The sequence below is a fragment of the Drosophila erecta genome, unplaced genomic scaffold (assembly GCF_003286155.1).
Source record: "Drosophila erecta strain 14021-0224.00,06,07 unplaced genomic scaffold, DereRS2 tig00000000-arrow-pilon, whole genome shotgun sequence".
Taxonomy (NCBI): Eukaryota; Metazoa; Arthropoda; class Insecta; order Diptera; family Drosophilidae; genus Drosophila; species Drosophila erecta.
Window position 1 is genome coordinate 385051 of NW_020825194.1, and position 17869 is coordinate 402919.

The 17869-nt window shown below is 47.4% G+C and overlaps 8 protein-coding genes across 13 annotated transcripts; 3 read left to right on the forward strand and 5 right to left on the reverse strand.

The window, feature by feature from the left end:
* The first annotated feature begins 11 nt into the window (after positions 1–11).
* On the forward strand, positions 12–2870 carry LOC6554111 (sodium-coupled monocarboxylate transporter 2). Its single transcript, XM_001981016.3, has 7 exons — positions 12–325; positions 728–887; positions 956–1073; positions 1142–1361; positions 1427–1676; positions 1736–2268; positions 2335–2870. The coding sequence occupies exons 1-7, from the start codon at positions 90–92 to the stop codon at positions 2681–2683; spliced, it is 1866 nt and encodes a 621-aa protein (XP_001981052.1). The 5' UTR covers positions 12–89; the 3' UTR covers positions 2684–2870.
* Positions 2871–3944: 1074 nt separating this feature from the next.
* On the reverse strand, positions 3945–6993 carry LOC6554112 (protein bangles and beads). Of its 3 annotated transcripts, none has more exons than XM_001981017.3 (4): positions 6528–6993; positions 5198–5500; positions 4121–5141; positions 3945–4063 (listed from the first exon to the last, which is right to left on the reverse strand). In XM_001981017.3, the coding sequence occupies exons 1-4, from the start codon at positions 6606–6608 to the stop codon at positions 3996–3998; spliced, it is 1473 nt and encodes a 490-aa protein (XP_001981053.2). In that variant the 5' UTR covers positions 6609–6993; the 3' UTR covers positions 3945–3995. The 3 variants fall into 3 exon arrangements, with proteins under 3 accessions (XP_001981053.2, XP_026832609.1, XP_026832605.1); XM_026976808.1 differs by lacking the exon at positions 6528–6993 and adding an exon at positions 5926–6097; XM_026976804.1 differs by lacking the exon at positions 6528–6993 and adding an exon at positions 5632–5899.
* A 53-nt stretch (positions 6994–7046) lies between these two features.
* Positions 7047–8200, forward strand: LOC6554113 (deoxyhypusine hydroxylase). The gene has a single exon (XM_001981018.3). It carries the CDS (start codon positions 7099–7101, stop codon positions 8077–8079), a length of 981 nt encoding a protein of 326 aa, XP_001981054.2. The 5' UTR covers positions 7047–7098; the 3' UTR covers positions 8080–8200.
* Positions 8201–8614: 414 nt separating this feature from the next.
* On the forward strand, positions 8615–9518 carry LOC6554566 (nucleoside diphosphate kinase). The gene is made up of 2 exons (XM_001981019.3): positions 8615–8915; positions 9103–9518. Exons 1-2 carry the CDS (start codon positions 8730–8732, stop codon positions 9433–9435), a joined length of 519 nt encoding a protein of 172 aa, XP_001981055.1. The 5' UTR covers positions 8615–8729; the 3' UTR covers positions 9436–9518.
* LOC6554567 lies at positions 9513–10605 on the reverse strand. The gene is made up of 2 exons (XM_001981020.3): positions 9779–10605; positions 9513–9720 (listed from the first exon to the last, which is right to left on the reverse strand). Exons 1-2 carry the CDS (start codon positions 10396–10398, stop codon positions 9603–9605), a joined length of 738 nt encoding a protein of 245 aa, XP_001981056.1. The 5' UTR covers positions 10399–10605; the 3' UTR covers positions 9513–9602.
* An 82-nt stretch (positions 10606–10687) lies between these two features.
* Positions 10688–11270, reverse strand: LOC6554568 (tubulin-specific chaperone A). The gene is made up of 2 exons (XM_001981021.3): positions 10885–11270; positions 10688–10826 (listed from the first exon to the last, which is right to left on the reverse strand). The coding sequence occupies exons 1-2, from the start codon at positions 11091–11093 to the stop codon at positions 10703–10705; spliced, it is 333 nt and encodes a 110-aa protein (XP_001981057.1). The 5' UTR covers positions 11094–11270; the 3' UTR covers positions 10688–10702.
* Positions 11271–11436: 166 nt separating this feature from the next.
* On the reverse strand, positions 11437–16410 carry LOC6554570 (elongation factor 1-alpha 2). 4 transcript variants are annotated; one of them, XM_015153642.2, is made up of 5 exons: positions 16338–16410; positions 14979–15065; positions 13684–14534; positions 12890–13095; positions 11437–12825 (listed from the first exon to the last, which is right to left on the reverse strand). In XM_015153642.2, exons 3-5 carry the CDS (start codon positions 14504–14506, stop codon positions 12466–12468), a joined length of 1389 nt encoding a protein of 462 aa, XP_015009128.1. In that variant the 5' UTR covers positions 14507–14534; positions 14979–15065; positions 16338–16410; the 3' UTR covers positions 11437–12465. The 4 variants fall into 4 exon arrangements, with proteins under 4 accessions (XP_015009128.1, XP_026832002.1, XP_001981059.1 ...); XM_026976201.1 differs by having other exon boundaries at positions 13684–14537; XM_001981023.3 differs by lacking the exon at positions 16338–16410 and adding an exon at positions 15133–15187.
* A 425-nt stretch (positions 16411–16835) lies between these two features.
* Positions 16836–17842, reverse strand: LOC6554292 (nucleolar protein 16). Its single transcript, XM_001981024.3, has 3 exons — positions 17610–17842; positions 17249–17533; positions 16836–17189 (listed from the first exon to the last, which is right to left on the reverse strand). The coding sequence occupies exons 1-3, from the start codon at positions 17705–17707 to the stop codon at positions 16949–16951; spliced, it is 624 nt and encodes a 207-aa protein (XP_001981060.1). The 5' UTR covers positions 17708–17842; the 3' UTR covers positions 16836–16948.
* Positions 17843–17869: the final 27 nt, after the last annotated feature.

The window sequence follows — 17869 nt, forward strand, 5'->3', positions numbered from 1 at the left end:
ATCCGATCTCCACAAGTGTGCTGGCAGCATCCAGAACCAAAGCACCAAGGAGTTTCCCGATCGGTCTTCCCCACTTCGCGATTCTAAGGATGGCAAGCAGTGCTAGCAATTTGGCCAGCACAGTGGCCACTGCCACGGCTGCTGCCCTGGAGGACCTCCGCTTCAGCCTCACGGACTACATAGTCTTCTCTCTGATGCTGAGCGCCTCAGCAGGAATTGGAGTGTACTTCGGTTTCTTCTCAAAGGCCAAGAACACCACTGAGGAGTACCTGCAGGGCGGAAAGAAGATGCCAACGTTTCCCGTGGCCATTTCCCTTGTCTCGAGGTGAGTGGCCCGCACGCTTTTTCCCATAAATTTCCATGTCGTCACTGCGTAGCACCAGTGAAGCCACACCAGACACATCACGGGCCATAAAGATAGTATCGCTGTATCGGGCCTGCTCCCTCTTAAGCCATTTATTCTATTCTCGTACGTCTATCCGTATATCTTATCCAAATGCGCATGCCAGTTATTACGGCCATAAAGAAGCTCAGATGAATTGCACTTTTACCGCGAATCTTGTGAAATAGATCCACTAAGGTGCGAGCCCCCTTTTTCCGGGAGCCATTACTAGCGGGCTTCATTACTTTTAGGTGTAGAATGGTTGTTATTTGAAGTGACCTTGGGAAGGGTTATATCTAAAAGGCGGCCACCGTGGGTTTCTACTAATTTCTCGATCCTTTTCAGCCAGCTGTCTGGAGTAGCCATGATGTCTGTGCCGGCGGAGACCTACGCATTTGGATTCAATATGATCTTCTTGGTCTGGTCCATGGTCTTGGTGGTGCCCGTCCTTATATACATCATTGTGCCCGTTTTCTACGATAATAATGTCTCCAATTGCTACGAGGTAGGTTAAGATATTCGACATTATTCAAGAACTAGATTCCTTAATCTCGCCTTGGTTTTCTTCCACAGTATCTTGAGATGCGATTTAGCAAGCGTACGCGACAGTTGGTGACCGTTACCTTTGTCCTCAACCAATTTCTGATGCTTCCCGTGTACATGTTTGTGCCTTCGCTGGCCTTTTCGCAAGGTATAATGGAAATAGATTTTAATCGCAGGCGCGTCAGTGGTTGAATTAAAATTCATTTTCATTTGCAGTCACCGGATACAACATTCACCTGATTAACACTGTGGTCTCCTCCATCTGCGTTTTCTACACGATGCTCGGCGGGATCAAGGCGGTGGTCTGGACAGACGTGGTTCAGGGAGGCGTTATGCTGATCTCGGTTATTCTGGTGGCCATTTTGGGTATTCGCAACACAGGAGGCCTAATCAATGTTTTGGGAGACGCCAATGAGGGGGGACGATTTAACTTCGAGTAAGTAAATGGGTGGCCTAACATTTCAAGCAAGTGTTGCTTAAGTTCGTACGTGGTTCTTTTAGTTTTGGCATCGATCCCCGCCTGCGCGCCACCTTCTTCAGTGGAACGGCCAGCGGCCTTCTGATGTGGACCGGTAAGATTGGCCTAGACCAGAGCTGCGTGCAGAGGATTGTGTCTCTGCCCTCCTATGGCCATGCCAAGAGGTGCCTGCTGGTGGCTGGCATTGGCTTCCTACTCATCATGTCCTTTACCTGCTTCATCGGCATCATCATGTTTGCCTACTACTACGGATGCGATCCCATTCAGGCTGGGGTGAGATTTCTGAATCACTTGTTTTGAATGAATTCTCATTTAATATTCACTTCGTTCAGCTGGTCAGCAAGCCAGACAAGTTGATGCCGTTTTTCATCCAGGATATAATGGGTCACATAATGGGCATGCCCGGCGTCTTCATCTCCTGCGTTTTCAGTGCCTCTCTGAGTTCTCTTTCCGCCAGTCTAAATTCCTTTGCCGGAGTGGTTTACTTCGACTACATTAAGCCGCGAATCAATCACTCGGAAGCCAAAGCCAACGCAACTATGAAACTGGTGATCGTGGTCATGGGAGCGTACTGCATCTTGGGCGGCTTCATCGTGCAGAACTTCAACTCCATTATTCAGACGATGTGGACGATTACCGGCATCAATATGGGCGCTGTGGTGGGAGTGTTTTGCCTGGGCATGTTTGTGCCGCGTTGCAATGCCAAGGTGGCGGTGAGTGGGATCGCCTTTAGCTGCCTCGTGATGATGTGGATCATCATCAATGGCCAGATGAACATTAAGGCTGGGCTGATTAAGTACGATCCCTTGCCCAATGGCTTGGACAAGTGCGAGGCCAAGGGTTTCGAGGTCATCTTGAAAGCTATGTAAGTAGTGTAGTGTGAATCTGAATTATCTATATTAACTTTTTTCAATGTAATCATTTACCCCAGAAACAAGAACGTCACCAGCTTAGCCACTACCGCGATTCCCTCGCTGGAAGCTCCCAAGGAGGTTACCACCGCATTCGGCAGCAACCGCGACTTCTCCATCTACGACACATCCTTTTACTGGTACAAGGTGATGGGTGCTCTTCTAGTCTTCGCGTGGGCCTTTCCCATGAGCTATGTGTGGCCCTTGGACAAGGATGAAAAGCAGAACCCGAAGCTCTACTCACCATTCGTCCGGAGCTGGTTGAACAAGTCAAGTCCAGTTTTGGAGCTGGAGGAGTTGCCTCTAAAGACGCCACTTTCCGAAGAGCAAATCAAGGAAAAGGAAAACGGCAGTGCAGCAGGAGCTTAGTATTAACACATCTGTACATTTGCATTAGACTTCTTAAGTATGAATAAGAACTGGTGTAATACACCATCATACAGTGGATCACTCAAGCAAGGGTTTACAGTTCTAATGAGATTGCTTTCATATTTAGCTACGAATATTTCAAAAATAAAATGACATGTTTTTACAGTTTCTGTAAATCCATTTGTAATCCAGAGATATCAATTCAGTTAAGAACTACACTTCGCCAAAAGCAAAACAAGTATTATATTTGCATACGACAGATATCAATTCCATTTTGAGAACGGCCAAACAAGTTTAATTTCTCTTGTATATATGTAAGATTTATTTACAAAAGAATATTCAAATGAAGAATGCCTTATACAGAAGATATGCTACATACAAAAACGGTCTGACTGATCATTTCAGTTGCAACGGCTTCCAAAACTAATTTACGCTTTTGCTGTGTTTCTATATTATTTATCATTAGTATTACTATTAGAATTTGTGTTTCTTTTTTTCATTGAAAAAGGTTTCTCTTTACTCTAGCCTGTATTTACGAATTAAGTTAGGAGAGATCGCCCGAAGGAAGGGACCTTTACCTAACACAACAGTTTCCAATGAGCTCATTCGTAGTCACCGATTGCAAGTCGGCACTTTAAAAAAATGTAAATGCTTCAAATGAAACGGGCTCGAAATACTTAAAAAATTGTCCAAAAAGGGTGAAAGTTATGCATAGACGTTACTTAAGCCGCAGACCATTTGTTCTGCATTACAATAGTTAAAAAATGTCCGCGATCCGTTTGCTTATGTTTTGAGTGTTGTCCAATTCGTTTTATAATTAAGGATATTAATGTCTTACAATTTAAAAACATCTATTTTACATACATTTCCGTTAATGTATAATTTGTTTGATTCCAATTTGATTAATTATCCACATACATATTATAATAAGATGCATTTTACAATCTGTCTGTGCATTTCCGGGAAGTGGGTGGGAGGGTTTTGGGGACTGGTACTACTGCCTAATTGTTTTTCTTGTCTGTCTAGCTGACGCACACACTGCAGTATTGAAAGTCCAGCATCGATTGCAGCCTATGGCGTCCCTCGCGTAAACCAAATACTGGAGCACGCGAAACTATCATGAAAGTGAAGGGATTTCTGAGTACGAAATCAAGTGATCAATTAAAAAAGAAAATCGTAGCTTTGTTTGGGAAACTCTTAAATGTTTGCATGTAGTTGGCAACATCAGACCCACTCGGCGGGCGAGCTGAAGAAGATTTTGTACACATCCGCAACGCATTAAGGTTGTTGATTGTCCATCGGTGGGATTTGTCTAGTTACACACTTTTGGCGCAGCATTCTCGCCCACCTCGGCGGGACTGTTGGCGATCTTGGGCTCACCTTGGAAAGAGACTTGTTTTCAATTGAGTTCATTACTAAAAAGGTTATTCAACTCACCATTTACATTAAGTTCGGCCTTCTTGACCTCGCTGATTTCCTGTGGTTCCTTTGCTGGACTGTCGGCAGTCTTAACCACGGTGGCATCGGTTTCCAAGGTCTTGCTGACATCATTGGAGGCGGGGGCGGCAGGAACCTCAACAGAAACAGGCGTGGCACTCTCATCAGTATTGCTCACCGCCTCCTTGGATTCCGCAGAGTCCACAGCCTTTTTGGGCTCTTCACTGTTGGCGGCTTCCTTGGGCTCCGTCACCTCTGTGGTGCTGGTTTCCGTAACCTCTTCCGCGGACTCCACAGGGCTTACAGCTTCCTTGGGCTCGGCAGCGGGCACTTCTAAAACTGCTTCTTTCACCTCTGTGGCTTCTTTGACCTCTGTGGCCTCTTCCACCACATCATTGCTAGACTCTGTTGCCTTTGCTGCTGCTTCCGTTTCTGGAGCGGTGGGAACGTTCTCGGTGGCTGGTGTGTCTACTTGAGCGGTGTCCGAACTGCCTTTCGAACTCGCGTCCACTTCCATAGGTTCTGGTGTGGGTTCCTTGGCTGGCTCACTTTGCACCTTGGACTCCACAACTGCTGCTGCATGTTCCTCTGGCTTCTGTTCTGGTTCTTTTTCTTCGACTAATGCCTTTTCTTTATTTGCAGAAGGTGTGCTTTCGACGACCGTCTCATCTTCGTCCACATCCATAACAGAAGCAGGTTCTTCAGGTGCAGCGGCAGTGACTGTAGCGGCTCCATTCTCCGAAGTTTTCCCGCTCGACTTCAGTGGCTCTTCGACTTTTGGCACCTCTTCGGTTGAATTCTCAGGGTCTTGTGATATTGGTTTGACTTCATCGACATGGTTCTGCTTCTCCTCCGCAACTGCAGGCACTTTCCCCACACCATCCGGTTGGTCCTCGACCTCAGGTGGATTGACGTCTTTCTCTTTAGGCTCAGCTACATCTTCCTTCGCCTCCTCCGGCGCATCTTCCTCAGTTGCCTTCTCCTGCTTCTTGACCTCTTTCTTGTCCTTCTTGGCAGATCCCTTAAAAGAAGCTTTTGTTAGTTTGCAATGATAACAAGACCAGATAATTGGTTTACCTTTCCCTTGGCCGGTGTCTGTACCTTCTCCACCTCTTGCTCGGGCTCATCACCGCCGACGTCTAGCTTACGTGCTCCGCGTCCCTTTCCCGCGCTGGCCTTGGTGGCCGAGGCCGGAGATGTGCGCGCCTTTTTGCTGGGTGGCGGCGTCACTGTCTCGGAGGCTCGCGTCGGCGTTCCTCGAGTGCTAGACCGCGTCCGCCGCCCGCCCGCCAGCTCCAGACTTCCACCCATCGTTCGCACAAGCTCCTCGCTTTCCTGCTGCGCCCGCTCAATGAACGAGCGGCGTTTGGGAGTGCGTTTCTGCAGTAGAGTAGAGATCGATTTTGGTAAGTTACATTTCAGTATACATATCTAAGTACTAGTACATATTTATTTTTGCAAGTGTTTGATTTCCCGCCAAAACTCAATTCTCTTTTAGGGAATATATGTACCTGATAATCCATATTTCTGTTAGTTGATATATTTCAGTTGCATACAGTTGCAATGCACGTTGCTTTACTAGTGACTCCAAATTACAATTATAAAGAAAGAGTAACATTCATTCTTATCGGCAATACTTTAATATTTTAATCCAAGTGCGCACTGTACTATTGTTGACATGGCCAAGTGACCGCAACAATTGCACCCGCATAGCCCCGCCTGCCGCGGATTTCACTAGAGACCCCAAATGAACCCCACACTAATAGCTGTCGATCGGGGGAGTTGAGTTAGGCATCGATACGTACATATATCTATTAGTATAGTATAGTCGCCGCTAAAAAATGGAACCGAATCTAGAGCGCAACGTAGCGCATACATACACATACACAACACCGCGTAGCGGATGCAAGTGTTCGTGCCGCGGTGTATGACAAAGTACAGCAAACAACAAAAAGTCGAAAAGGGAACAAGCAAAAATAAAAACAAACGAGACGCGGCAGCAGCGGCAAAACGTGAGCCCGAAAGGGAATCGCCGATTGCCTCTGTTCTCTCGTCATCTCCTCTGCTCTTCTTCTTCGGCGAGTAGCTACACACGTATACACACAGCCGCACACATGCTGCTGGCTTCCATGGCAGGGGAGGGGGAGTTGGAAAGTGGACAGGAAAAAGCAAAAAGCGCGCGCACACGAGGGTAGACGTTGAAAAAAGAAACGTAAATAGAAAACGGACACAGCGCACAAAGGGAAATGGTGAAAATGCACCACATCCCAGTGCCCATATACACACACAGTTATTTTGGAAAAATACCGCAGATAATTCGGGCAAAGCAAAGCAGGGCCCATGTTGGTGTGCGTTATCGCCGTGCTATGTTAATTGTCGCTAAATATGTGTATGTGCGGCTACTTACGGGAGTCTTCTTCTCGTCACCCGCCGCCGCCTCCACAACTTCCACCGCCTCCGGCTTTTGGGCCACAGTTGCCTCCGACATGGTTCAGAATAAAAGCTGGGCGGTACTGATGGTTTCGCAATTCCTATATATTTCCAAAACTTCGAAACGGTGGCGAGGCTTACTCCACTTCCACTCTCGCAGGCGCACACAATTGCAGGTAACTCAACTCAACACACACGCCACGCTTCGCATACCGTGAACGCGCAACTTTCAGAAATGCCGATTTTGCGAGAACTTTTCACCGTGGAGAGCAGCTTCTTTGGTCACCGATACTGCGCAGGGACTGAGTCAGTATTTTCGTATACTTTCTGTGCCTAATACGGTCGATTTTCCCCCTTTTAAAAACTTTTTGTATCGCGCTTGCACGGAGTAAACGTAACTAAACTGCTTCTTGCTAGTGCTGCACAATTTGTAATTTTATCGAGATGGCAGCACCGTTTTATCGATTTACGATTACTCGATAATAATGTCATATCGATTAATCGCCGATAGTCGTACTTTTGTTGTGGTATTTTCACGAACTGAGTGTATGGTCACACTGCTACACCGCACGCGGCCTTTTGTACATATTTTTTTATTTATAAATCTACACCCCACCAACATGGTTTCGCAGCAGCAAGTCGAGGCCATTGGAGGCGTCTTGAACAACAAAGACCGCCCGCTTAAAGAGCGCTTTCGAGCCCTCTTCACGCTGAAGAACATCGGCGGAGGAGCGGCCATCGAGGCGATCAGCAAAGCCTTCGACGATGATTCGGCCCTACTCAAACATGAGTTGGCCTACTGCTTGGGTCAGATGCAGGACGCCCAGGCGTTGGACATCCTCACCAAGGTGCTGAAGGACACCGCCCAGGAGCCGATGGTGCGCCACGAGGCTGCGGAGGCCATGGGAGCCATTGGTCACCCAGATGTGCTGCCAATTCTGGAGGAGTACAAGCAAGACCCAGTGGTGGAGGTGGCTGAAACGTGTGCTATTGCTCTAGACCGCGTCCGCTGGCTGCAGAGTGGCCAAAAGGTAGATGACAACAACCCTTACGCCTCCGTTGATCCCTCGCCACCAACTGCGGGCGACAAGAGCGTCACCGAGCTGAAGACCATTTATCTGGACGCCCAGCAGACCCTGTTCGATCGGTATAGGGCCATGTTCAGCCTGCGCAATCTGCGCACCGAGGAGAGCGTTTTGGCCATTGCCGAGGGCCTGAAGGACTCCTCCGCCCTCTTCCGCCACGAGGTGGCCTTCGTCCTGGGCCAGCTGCAGGAGCCCTGTAGCATTCCCTTCCTTCAAGAGAATCTGGAGGATCGCCTGGAAAACGAAATGGTGCGCCACGAGTGTGCCGAGGCCCTCGGCGCCATCGCCACGGAGGATTGCATTCAGATCTTGAACCGCTATGCCGAGGACGACAAGCGCGTGGTCAAGGAGAGCTGCGTCATCGCCCTGGACATGTGCGAGTACGAGAACAGCCCGGAGTTCCAATACGCCGACGGCCTGACCAAACTAGACGCCACTAAATAATTTGCGCCGGATATTTGCGTCTATCAGCTGTATATATTATTTGTAAACTTGTATTGTTTTATCACTACTGTGATCACATGGACCTAATCTTATCGGGACATAAAAAGAAATCTAAACGTGACTTTCTGTTGGTTTCTATTAACCTGCTGGACGGATGAATCAGCTAATGGGAATGGTGATGCTGATGGGTGCCTCGTATTGCGGGGATTCCCATATTTCATAATGGGCAACTCTTTGCTTTGCACAACGCCATCTCATCCGTCTTTAGTTTTTGAATGTTTCTGGCAATTAAACTACCTGTTTTATCAATTGAAAGAGTTTGTATTATTGTAGCCTTAAAATATTCATACATTCTGAAATTCAAAAAAGGAAGAGACATGGCAACCCTACTAATGCGGTTATAATTGAATAAAATAATAATGAATAAAAAAAAATAATGAATAAAATATAGTAATACTTCAGCAATGCAATCAACTTTCCGCCTTGCAATTTAAGAATAAGTTGATCTAAAATTAATTTTTTCGATCATAAAATCCCCAAAAAGTAAGAAAACTGAAGAACGCGGCTGACTAGTGTGACCACTTGACGATTACCCACAAATTCACTTTTCCGGCATTTCGTATTCGGGATTTTTTTGCAACGACGAACCCATGAAGCTCCTGATGCTCGGCACGATTTTGGCATTCTTTTCTGTAATCTCGGCGACAATGGCGGCTAACAAGGAGAGGACTTTCATCATGGTCAAGCCCGATGGCGTCCAGCGCGGACTCGTCGGCAAGATCATCGAGCGCTTCGAGCAGAAGGGCTTCAAGCTGGTCGCCCTGAAGTTCACCTGGGTAAGAGGCTAATCGAATTAGCGATAAATCAATAGATATACACACATTTGTACGTGGAAAAGGGCTGCCCCACGCGGGGTGCCATCGGACCTAACCTCAAAGGCTGGGTGCAGGCGTCATCAGCGCAATGACATGTGTTTAGAGGTCAGAACTGCAATTAACTGATAACGAACCGTTTTGTAACCAGGCCTCCAAGGAGCTGCTGGAGAAGCATTACGCCGATCTGTCTGCCCGCCCCTTCTTCCCCGGACTCGTCAACTACATGAACTCCGGACCCGTGGTGCCCATGGTGTGGGAGGGTCTCAATGTAGTCAAGACCGGTCGCCAGATGCTCGGCGCCACCAACCCCGCCGACTCCCTGCCCGGCACCATCCGCGGTGACTTCTGCATCCAGGTCGGACGCAACATCATCCACGGCTCCGATGCCGTCGAGTCTGCCGAGAAGGAGATCGCCCTGTGGTTCAACGAGAAGGAGCTGGTCACCTGGACCCCGGCCGCCAAGGACTGGATCTACGAATAGGCGGCTGCTGCAATTGCCTGCCCTCGTCTAAGCTGAATACAGATTGATTCTTCTAAAGAAATAAAATTCCACGATAATTAGTAGCTAATCTTGCTTCTTTATGAGGAGTGTGAGGTTCGGTATGGTTTTCATGGTATCCATAGTAGGCAGTAAAACCAATCAATATTTTAAGTGGTACATCGGTAGGCCACCCACTGAGCTGTGGGCTTCGTTGGCGGCAACACCCATCCTCTGGGTATACAGGAGCCCCTCCCGCAGTAGCTTATGTAAGAATCCCATGTGGAGCTGGAAGGAACGATGAAATTAAGAGAAGCTCCCGTGTAATGCGTTTCCCTAGTCCTACCGAATTTCAAGAAATTTCGCCTTATTCACTTTAGCCGATGGCAAGGATGGACCGAAAAACACCACATTCCATTGAGATTCCAGTGAAGCAACCTTCTTGGACTCCTTTGCATTGCCAGCTTGAGTCTCCTCTCGGACTCTTCGCCAAACACGACGCATGTGGGTCAGTTTTTGGCAAAGGGCAGCTTTGTCTCCTCCACGGGATTCGCATAGTTTCTCCAGAAGTTCAAAGGTCTCCAAAATGGAGGCTGCATCCCGTTGCTTGCGCAGCGAGATGTGCTCCGCTTGTTTCAGTTCGGGATTCCGGGGCGGTTCTATTGAGATCTTCTGTTCTGTGGGCTCGGATTTGATGGATGCACATTTCGCCCGCTGTTTACTTCGTCTGTCTAAGCGTCGCCGGCGTTTTCTTTGTTTTTGTTGGGCGACTACTTGTTGGCCCGGCACTTGATCAAGTTCATCCAGCAGGGTTGCCGTGCTCCGCTGCAGTTCCTCCGCCCGCTGCACATCCAAATCGCTCCCCGCCCCGCTGCTCTGTTGCTCCAGTTGCCTTAAACTCGATATAACTTGCTGAATATTGGCTTTAATTTCACTTAATTTATGCTTTCTCTGCGGCGGTGTCATTTTACTTTGGTTGTTAGTGGCTGTGTTGGTAAACGTCCGAAAACGCAGCTAGGGGTGGTTTTAAAATATGTAATAATTTATTTTATTTAGTGAAATATGAAATTTAGGTAATCCACCAGCAACTAGTCGATTCTTTGTAATAAACATACAAAAAATATAATGTTATTTGAGGGAAGAGTATTAGCTTAATAGTAATAAAAGGGAACCAAGCCGCTCTGCAGCTCAGAACTTGAAGATGGAATTGCCTTCTGGAATTTGCTATAATGCTGATACTAAGGGGCAGTGAATGAGGTGTGGGGTGGTCTTAGGCCTCCAGTTCAGCTTTGGCTGCTTTGAGGATCTCTGCTGCCTTCGTATACGCCTCGGTCTCCTTTAGGTCCTGCTCATCGGCGAGGTACTTCTCCAGAACCTCGTACTCCTTTTGCAGTCTGTGAAAGGAACGCCTCATTAGCTCTTTAACGAAAAGAGAATTTGAAGAACGCGTACCTTCTCTTGGAGTCGGGCACCATCATGATGCACTCCTGGATGACCTCCTCCTGCTTGCGCAGTACGTGGTCGTCGGCTCCGTCGCCCCTGAGCTTCTCCATCCTGGCCTGCTCGGTCACCACTTCCTTGGCGTAGCAGTACTTCTCCCTGGTCAGCCGCCTGACGACTCCGGACTTAATTACCAGCTGCCGGATGCGAGGGTCTGTCATCTTTGTGCGGCCTCCGCTGCGTTCTACTACAAACTGAGTTGGTGGAGCTCGACGTGGAGTTCCTGTTCTGAATCACAGTTATTTCGACTAAACTTCGAACAGCCGGCTGAGATTCGGTGTGGTAGCAACGCTTTCTTTGTTGTTTTTGTACAGAGCGCCCAGTGAGTCAGAGCCAGGGTTGTCACCCCTCGACGGAACTAGTTTAAGGAACCACTCGGAACCGCCTTAATTTGAATTTGATTTTAAACTGAATGCATTTTATGAAGCAATGGCTTTTATTCGTAAAAATTGAAGTTCATTACATTTCCCCTGTTTTTTGCCTTCGAATTAAAAGATGTGCGTGTGTGGTATTTTACGGTTAAGCTTCCTTTATTTTTCTCATCATTTAAAAGATCTTGTATCAAGCAACATGTTCTGTATCCAAGAATTGTTCTGGTGTCGGTTACAATTGTTTTCGATTTGTATAAATTCAGAGTGTGAGATTAACGTGTATAATATGCAGGTTATTATGGGCAATGAAATGACATGTGGTTAACGTATATTATGTAGTATGCAAATGCAAATGAGGCTCGATGAAACATTTAGAATGTTTTCAAAAACCGCATGATTATGTGTGTAATGTTGATTTCTTTTTTGTAATACTTCTTAAGCATTTGTCTTTTGGTTTCAAGAGAAAATTTTGAATTCATTGCGAATGTAGTCTTTTTGGTTCAGGGGATTTCTGGGAGCCTGGACGTGGTGGTTTAAAACTAAATTCGGAAATTACATAGTTTAATAGATTTTAAATCGAATGCCTCCGACTTGACTTATCAAAAGTATAAAAAGTGTTTAAAATCCATTCGAAACAGGTGGATGCGACCGGATGTGTGGCTGCTAATCAAATGTAAGGTTAGTTGTAGAGATGAGTATATATCGAAGGGGCAGGCTACAGCAGTGCTCCGAAGGTTCCTATCCACTCCTCGAAGTGCTCAGTGGGTGGTTTCCTGCGAAAGGACTTGCGGTGACGATACATGTTCAGATAGCTGCAGTAGACCACCACGGCGAAGGCGACCAAAACCGACCTGGCCAGCTGGAAGGGCTCCTCCTTCGCATCCTCGCTGCAGCTGATGCTCCTCGCCTCGCTAATCGTACGTGTGGTTATTATATGGGGTATAATCTGCTCGATTTCGGTTAATATCTGCATCTGCCTGCAGCTAGTAATAGTAGTAATTGGTGTCTCGGTTGCCATGGAGCTAAGGTGTGATTTTGATCGTCGAGTGGGTATTATAATTTTGACATGTGTATTGTTGTTGTGTGTTGTTGCTGTTGCTCTAGCCGTCTGTTCTTGTTGTTGTTGGGTTCGAGTGATGACGTTGTTCTGCTGGCACCCTAGTTATTTCTTCTTCTGTGCCTTCTCAGCGGCTTTTGTCACCTTGCCCGAGGTCGTCTCTTTAAAGTTGACCGACTTGATGACGCCCACGGCCACGGTCTGCCTCATATCGCGCACAGCGAACCGTCCCAGCGGTGGGAACTCCTGGAAGCTCTCTACGCACAGCGGCTTGCTGGGCACCAGCACAATGATGGCCGCATCCCCGGACTTGATAGCCTTCGGCTCCGTCTCGGTGGTCTTGCCCGTACGACGGTCGCACTTCTCCTTGATCTCCGAAAACTTGCAGGCAATGTGCGCCGTGTGGCAATCCAATACGGGAGTGTAGCCATTGGCGATCTGACCCGGATGGTTGAGCACAATCACCTATGAGTGACAAGCAGAGATGAGTCCGAGATCTAGCAGAGATTTTCAATGTTTGTTAGCCTACCTGAGCGGTAAAATCGGCTGCTCCCCTAGGGGGATTGTTCTTGGAATCGCCGGCCACGTAGCCACGACGGAGCTCCTTCACGGACACGTTCTTCACGTTGAAGCCGACGTTGTCGCCGGGCATCGCTTCGGTGAGAGCCTCGTGGTGCATCTCCACCGACTTTACTTCGGTGACCAGGTTGACCGGCGCGAAGTTGACGACCATGCCTGAAACGAAACCGGAAACGAAGCGACCGAGCAGAGTTACATATCCGGATGCTATGTATAGGCTTTTGGATGGGGGTGGGTGCATACAGAGAGAGAAACGTGAACGAAGGCATTTAACTATATTATTCGAACTGTCGCTAATTTATTTGTGTTTGTATCAATAGCTAGTTATGTTAGTTAGTATAAAATAAATTCCCTCGCAATTCTATCCTTGTCATTTTTTGATAATGATAAAACCATGGGAGCATATTTAAGGTCCAACAACTAGAACCAAGTTTAAATGTTTAAAAGTTTGATTTTATTTGACTGGCCTTTCACTTTCATTTTGATAATGGAATTCCTACGGAAAGGGATTAAATATTTCACCAAGTGCAGGAGGTGGAGGGCTAGCTCTCGACGAAGACGTTCGCTCAATAATGCATACATGCGCAAGACTTCGTCGCGAGCTCCGCTTTGGGGCGGTGAGAGTTGGAGTGGCTGCCCACTGTCGACCCAAATTGCACAGAATACATGTATGAAATACCCAAAGCGAAAAGAGAGCCTACACCCCCAATCATCAACCCGGAAGACAAGAAAGTTTAGCTTTACCTGGCTTGAGGAGACCAGTCTCCACACGACCAACTGGTACGGTTCCGATGCCTCCGATCTTGTAGACATCCTGGAGCGGCAGGCGCAGCGGCTTGTCGGTGGGACGCTGAGGCGGCAGGATCGCGTCCAGCGCGTCGATCAAGCACTTGCCTTCTGCCTTGCCTTCCTTGCGCTCCACGGACCATCCCTTGAACCAGGGCATCTTCTCGGAGGGCTCCAGCATATTGTCGCCGTGCCATCCGGAGATGGGGACGAAGGCCACGGAGGCCGGATTGTAGCCAATCTTCTTGATGTACGAGGACACCTCCTTCTTGATCTCCTCGTAGCGGGCCTCGCTGTACGGCGGCTCAGTGGAGTCCATCTTGTTGACGCCCACAATAAGCTGCTTCACGCCCAGCGTAAAGGCCAAAAGGGCATGCTCGCGGGTCTGCCCGTTCTTGGAGATCCCGGCCTCGAACTCACCAGTTCCGGCGGCGACGATCAGCACCGCACAATCGGCCTGAGAGGTGCCGGTAATCATGTTCTTGATGAAATCCCTATGACCAGGGGCATCGATAATGGTCACATAGTACTTGGACGTCTCGAACTTCCACAGGGCAATGTCGATGGTGATGCCGCGCTCGCGCTCCGCCTTCAGCTTGTCCAGCACCCAAGCGTACTTGAAGGAGCCTTTTCCCATTTCCTGGGCCTCCTTCTCGAACTTCTCGATCGTACGCTTGTCGATGCCGCCGCATTTGTAGATCAAGTGGCCGGTGGTCGTCGACTTGCCGGAGTCCACATGGCCAATGACCACAATGTTAATATGGATCTTCTCCTTGCCCATCCTTACAGATTAAGCTTTTTTTTTAGAGCTGCTGGGAGAAAGAAGGGATGCAGAAAATGAATGAGCCAAGTGGGTGGTTTCCGGACGCAGGGAGGTAGCATGCCAAAGTGGGTCTGAACTTAATGGGTGGTGCAGACGAGTGACGTCTGTATGCTGTGGGTCGTGTCATCGTGGTGTAGACACCAAAAGCACAGTTCATACAGACATGCACAAATGTACACCAGGGAAAAAACATGGAACTTTTATTCTTCGAAAATAAGAACTTGAAACTTTACATGAATAAGCCCGAAAAACAGTTTATTAATTAATTTAAATTGAGCCTAATACGAACATTTCGGGATGTATTTTTGACAGTGTACAGTCGAGAAAAAAATCCTTTTTTTGACGATTAAGAAATACACCCTCCCATACATTTAGTACCCACAAATGTCTGCAGCATTTCCGGAAAGTATTCAGAAAATTTAAGACTCACCTGATTTCACGAGACTTTCTTAAGCTGCTATTACTTGGCAACGCTGTGCTATCAAAAACTGATCACAAATCCACTGGACGCAATATCCTAGAATTAGAAGGAAAACGTTGTGATAAAAATTACAGTTTATTACTTCTATACGGATTTTCCGTACTCTGCAGCCGGACCACGACCTGGCCAAGTGTCTGTTGAATGAAGACTGGCGTGTATATCCCACTGCCGATGTGCACCGGGCGAAAAATCAATACCGAGCCCCAGACAGAAACGAACTTCGAGCCGAAGTGTGCGTACTGGGGAAATGCACTCTCCTCGGCTGGAGAGGATTAGGCCGAAGAGAAAGCCTCGCCAGAAAGCCGGAAAGTGCGGCAAACATTGCGGCAGTCGAAGGCGAAAATGTGCCGGCCGGCTTCTTCAGTGGGAAAACCAATGAAAATCGCACACACAAGCGGATTTCACCCAAGCCAAATGTCGAAATGGCGAAATTTGGCAGCTTTCGCAGCACGGTGAAGTAGAAATTCAACGGGAAATGGCCAAAAGCATCGGCATTCGGCGGCGGTCGTGCGGCGAAAATTGCGCGATTCCAAAGGGTGAAAAACTGCAGAAGGAGACGGAGAGAGTGGGAGCGAAAGGGACGGCGAACGGGCGCAGTGCACTTGCTGCTCAGGCAGAGAAGGGAGGGAAAGAGACGGCGAGAACTGCAGGGCGTTGTGATTTATTTTCTACCCTAGTGACAGTTTCACTTGCCGATTTTCCTGCATGTTATTTTTAAATCTCTGTAGTTGCATCGAAGTGCAAATTGCAAGAAAGCTAAGGGGGGAGAAGGGAGGCACATGCAAAAATACTGCGGCGGAGATGCAGGGCACGGAAATAATCTGCCCACCATGTGTCATGCCGCAGATTTCGTTTTCTGCCTGCGAATTCCAATAGAAACTCGGGAATAAACGGCGTGGGAACGGGAATCCGAAACATGAACAATCCAGGCGAAATCGAACGCGCACACACATGCAGCCGGCCGCCATGTTGGAATTCGAAAGTCTACGCGACTTTATTAATTTACTTGCATTTTGAGGTCGCTGGAAACCCAATTTCCAATTCGAATCGATTTACGCAGCCCGGACACCGTTATTCCCATGCGGGTATTATGCAAAAAGAATGGGGAAACCGGCCGGCAGCGCAAATCACTTACACTCTCTCACTTTTCGGAAAACTTTCTTTAGGTCGGAAAAACGAATAAAAATGCGGCTAATTACGCAGGGTGGGGAAATTGGGGGGCTTGCCCATTTCACATTTGCAAAACCAATCAATGCCTATTAATATTGCCAATTTTCTGAATTTTACAGGAGCTCTGCGTGCACTTACCTCGAAATCACAAAACGGAAAGACCGAAAAAGCGAACGATGCTGAGCTGAACGGAGCTGAACTGATTCCGACCTAGAGATGGCACAGGATTTAGTGTGTGGCAAGGGCTTTGGTCCTATTGTCCTATTGCATTATGAGGATTATTGGACGCACTGGCGGTTTGTGTTGTATTACCCTTACCTTTCTTAAAAGGAGAGCCCAATGCAGATAATTTAATGTCGAAGTGAACATATGTATTTACAAGGGCTGACAATACAAGTATGCACACTCACCTCTAATTGCAATTGACATTGTGCACACTATTCGAAAGTGTGTTGAAATGAGACCGCAAGCTCTTTTCTACTCCCTGTCGTACGACAGATTGAAGTTCGATAGCAATTAATGTAAAGTTGGTTGTCCCGCTGATGAATTCGAAAAATACCGTTACTTCGAATTTATGATTAGTAGTTTCAGAGTCTAACTATTTTGCTTTCTCAAAGGACAGCACACAATGATGCGTTCGTCTTTACTTGCCTATTTAATTGTATTTAAAGAATTATAGTAAGTCTAAACATTACAAGTAATAGCATTAGAACCCCAAAACTATTAAAATGCACATTGGCGAGGAGCTATTATTTCCATTCACTGTCCGATTCGTATTCCTCCCAGTTCGGTTTCACGCCCACGGGCAACTTTTTCTGCTCCAGGTAAACGTTAAATTGCTCCGGGATCGACATAAATCTGCGAATCTTCAAGCGAAACTGCCGCCACGTCAATTGGCCAAAGTTTTTCCGATCGGCAACCATTGCCTTGTAGTTAAACTTATGCTTGTTTAGGAAGTAGGATAGTTCCTTGACCACGCCCTTGGGTAATCTATGCAAATACAAAACCTGTAATTTGACGGTTTGGCATTGCAAAGGCATTTCGTTTACCTGAATTCTGGGTCGGCACGCTCGCTAGCAAGTTGTTCTAGTTCCTGGACCACGTATCCTCGTTTTGGACCCTCTTCCACGACTGGTTTCTTGAGGCCCAGTGCCCGCCGCTCATCCTCGCCCAGCTCCTCCTCCAGAAACCCATTTACAACTCGTGCCGCCAGGAGACGGTCCTTCTTGTAGCTGGGAATCGCAATGGCCTTGTTCACGTCCTTGGCTAATCCCATTTCACTGAAGTTGGTGCCCACACGCTGATCCTCCATCCACATCTTTTTCATTCTGGGACTGATGAGATCATAATACGGAAGTTAGTACTTATTATTGACACAATTGTCCGTAAACGCATGAAGATCAGGCTTACTCCTTAATTTTTCCGGTGGAACTCCGGGTCTTATTCATCGTCTTGCGGTTAACATTGTAGCGGTAACGCTTGCGAGCATGATTCTTGCGGATCTTCATTGTAGTGAGGTTTATTTAATGAAATCCAACGATGTGTAAATCAAGTTAAGGGACCAAAACAATTTTAAAACCGCACGTGTTGCAGCTGTTAGGAGTGACCGTGGTATGTGAAATACCAAAACCATAATTCCAGTATTTTACTGCTAGCACAGCTAGAGATGG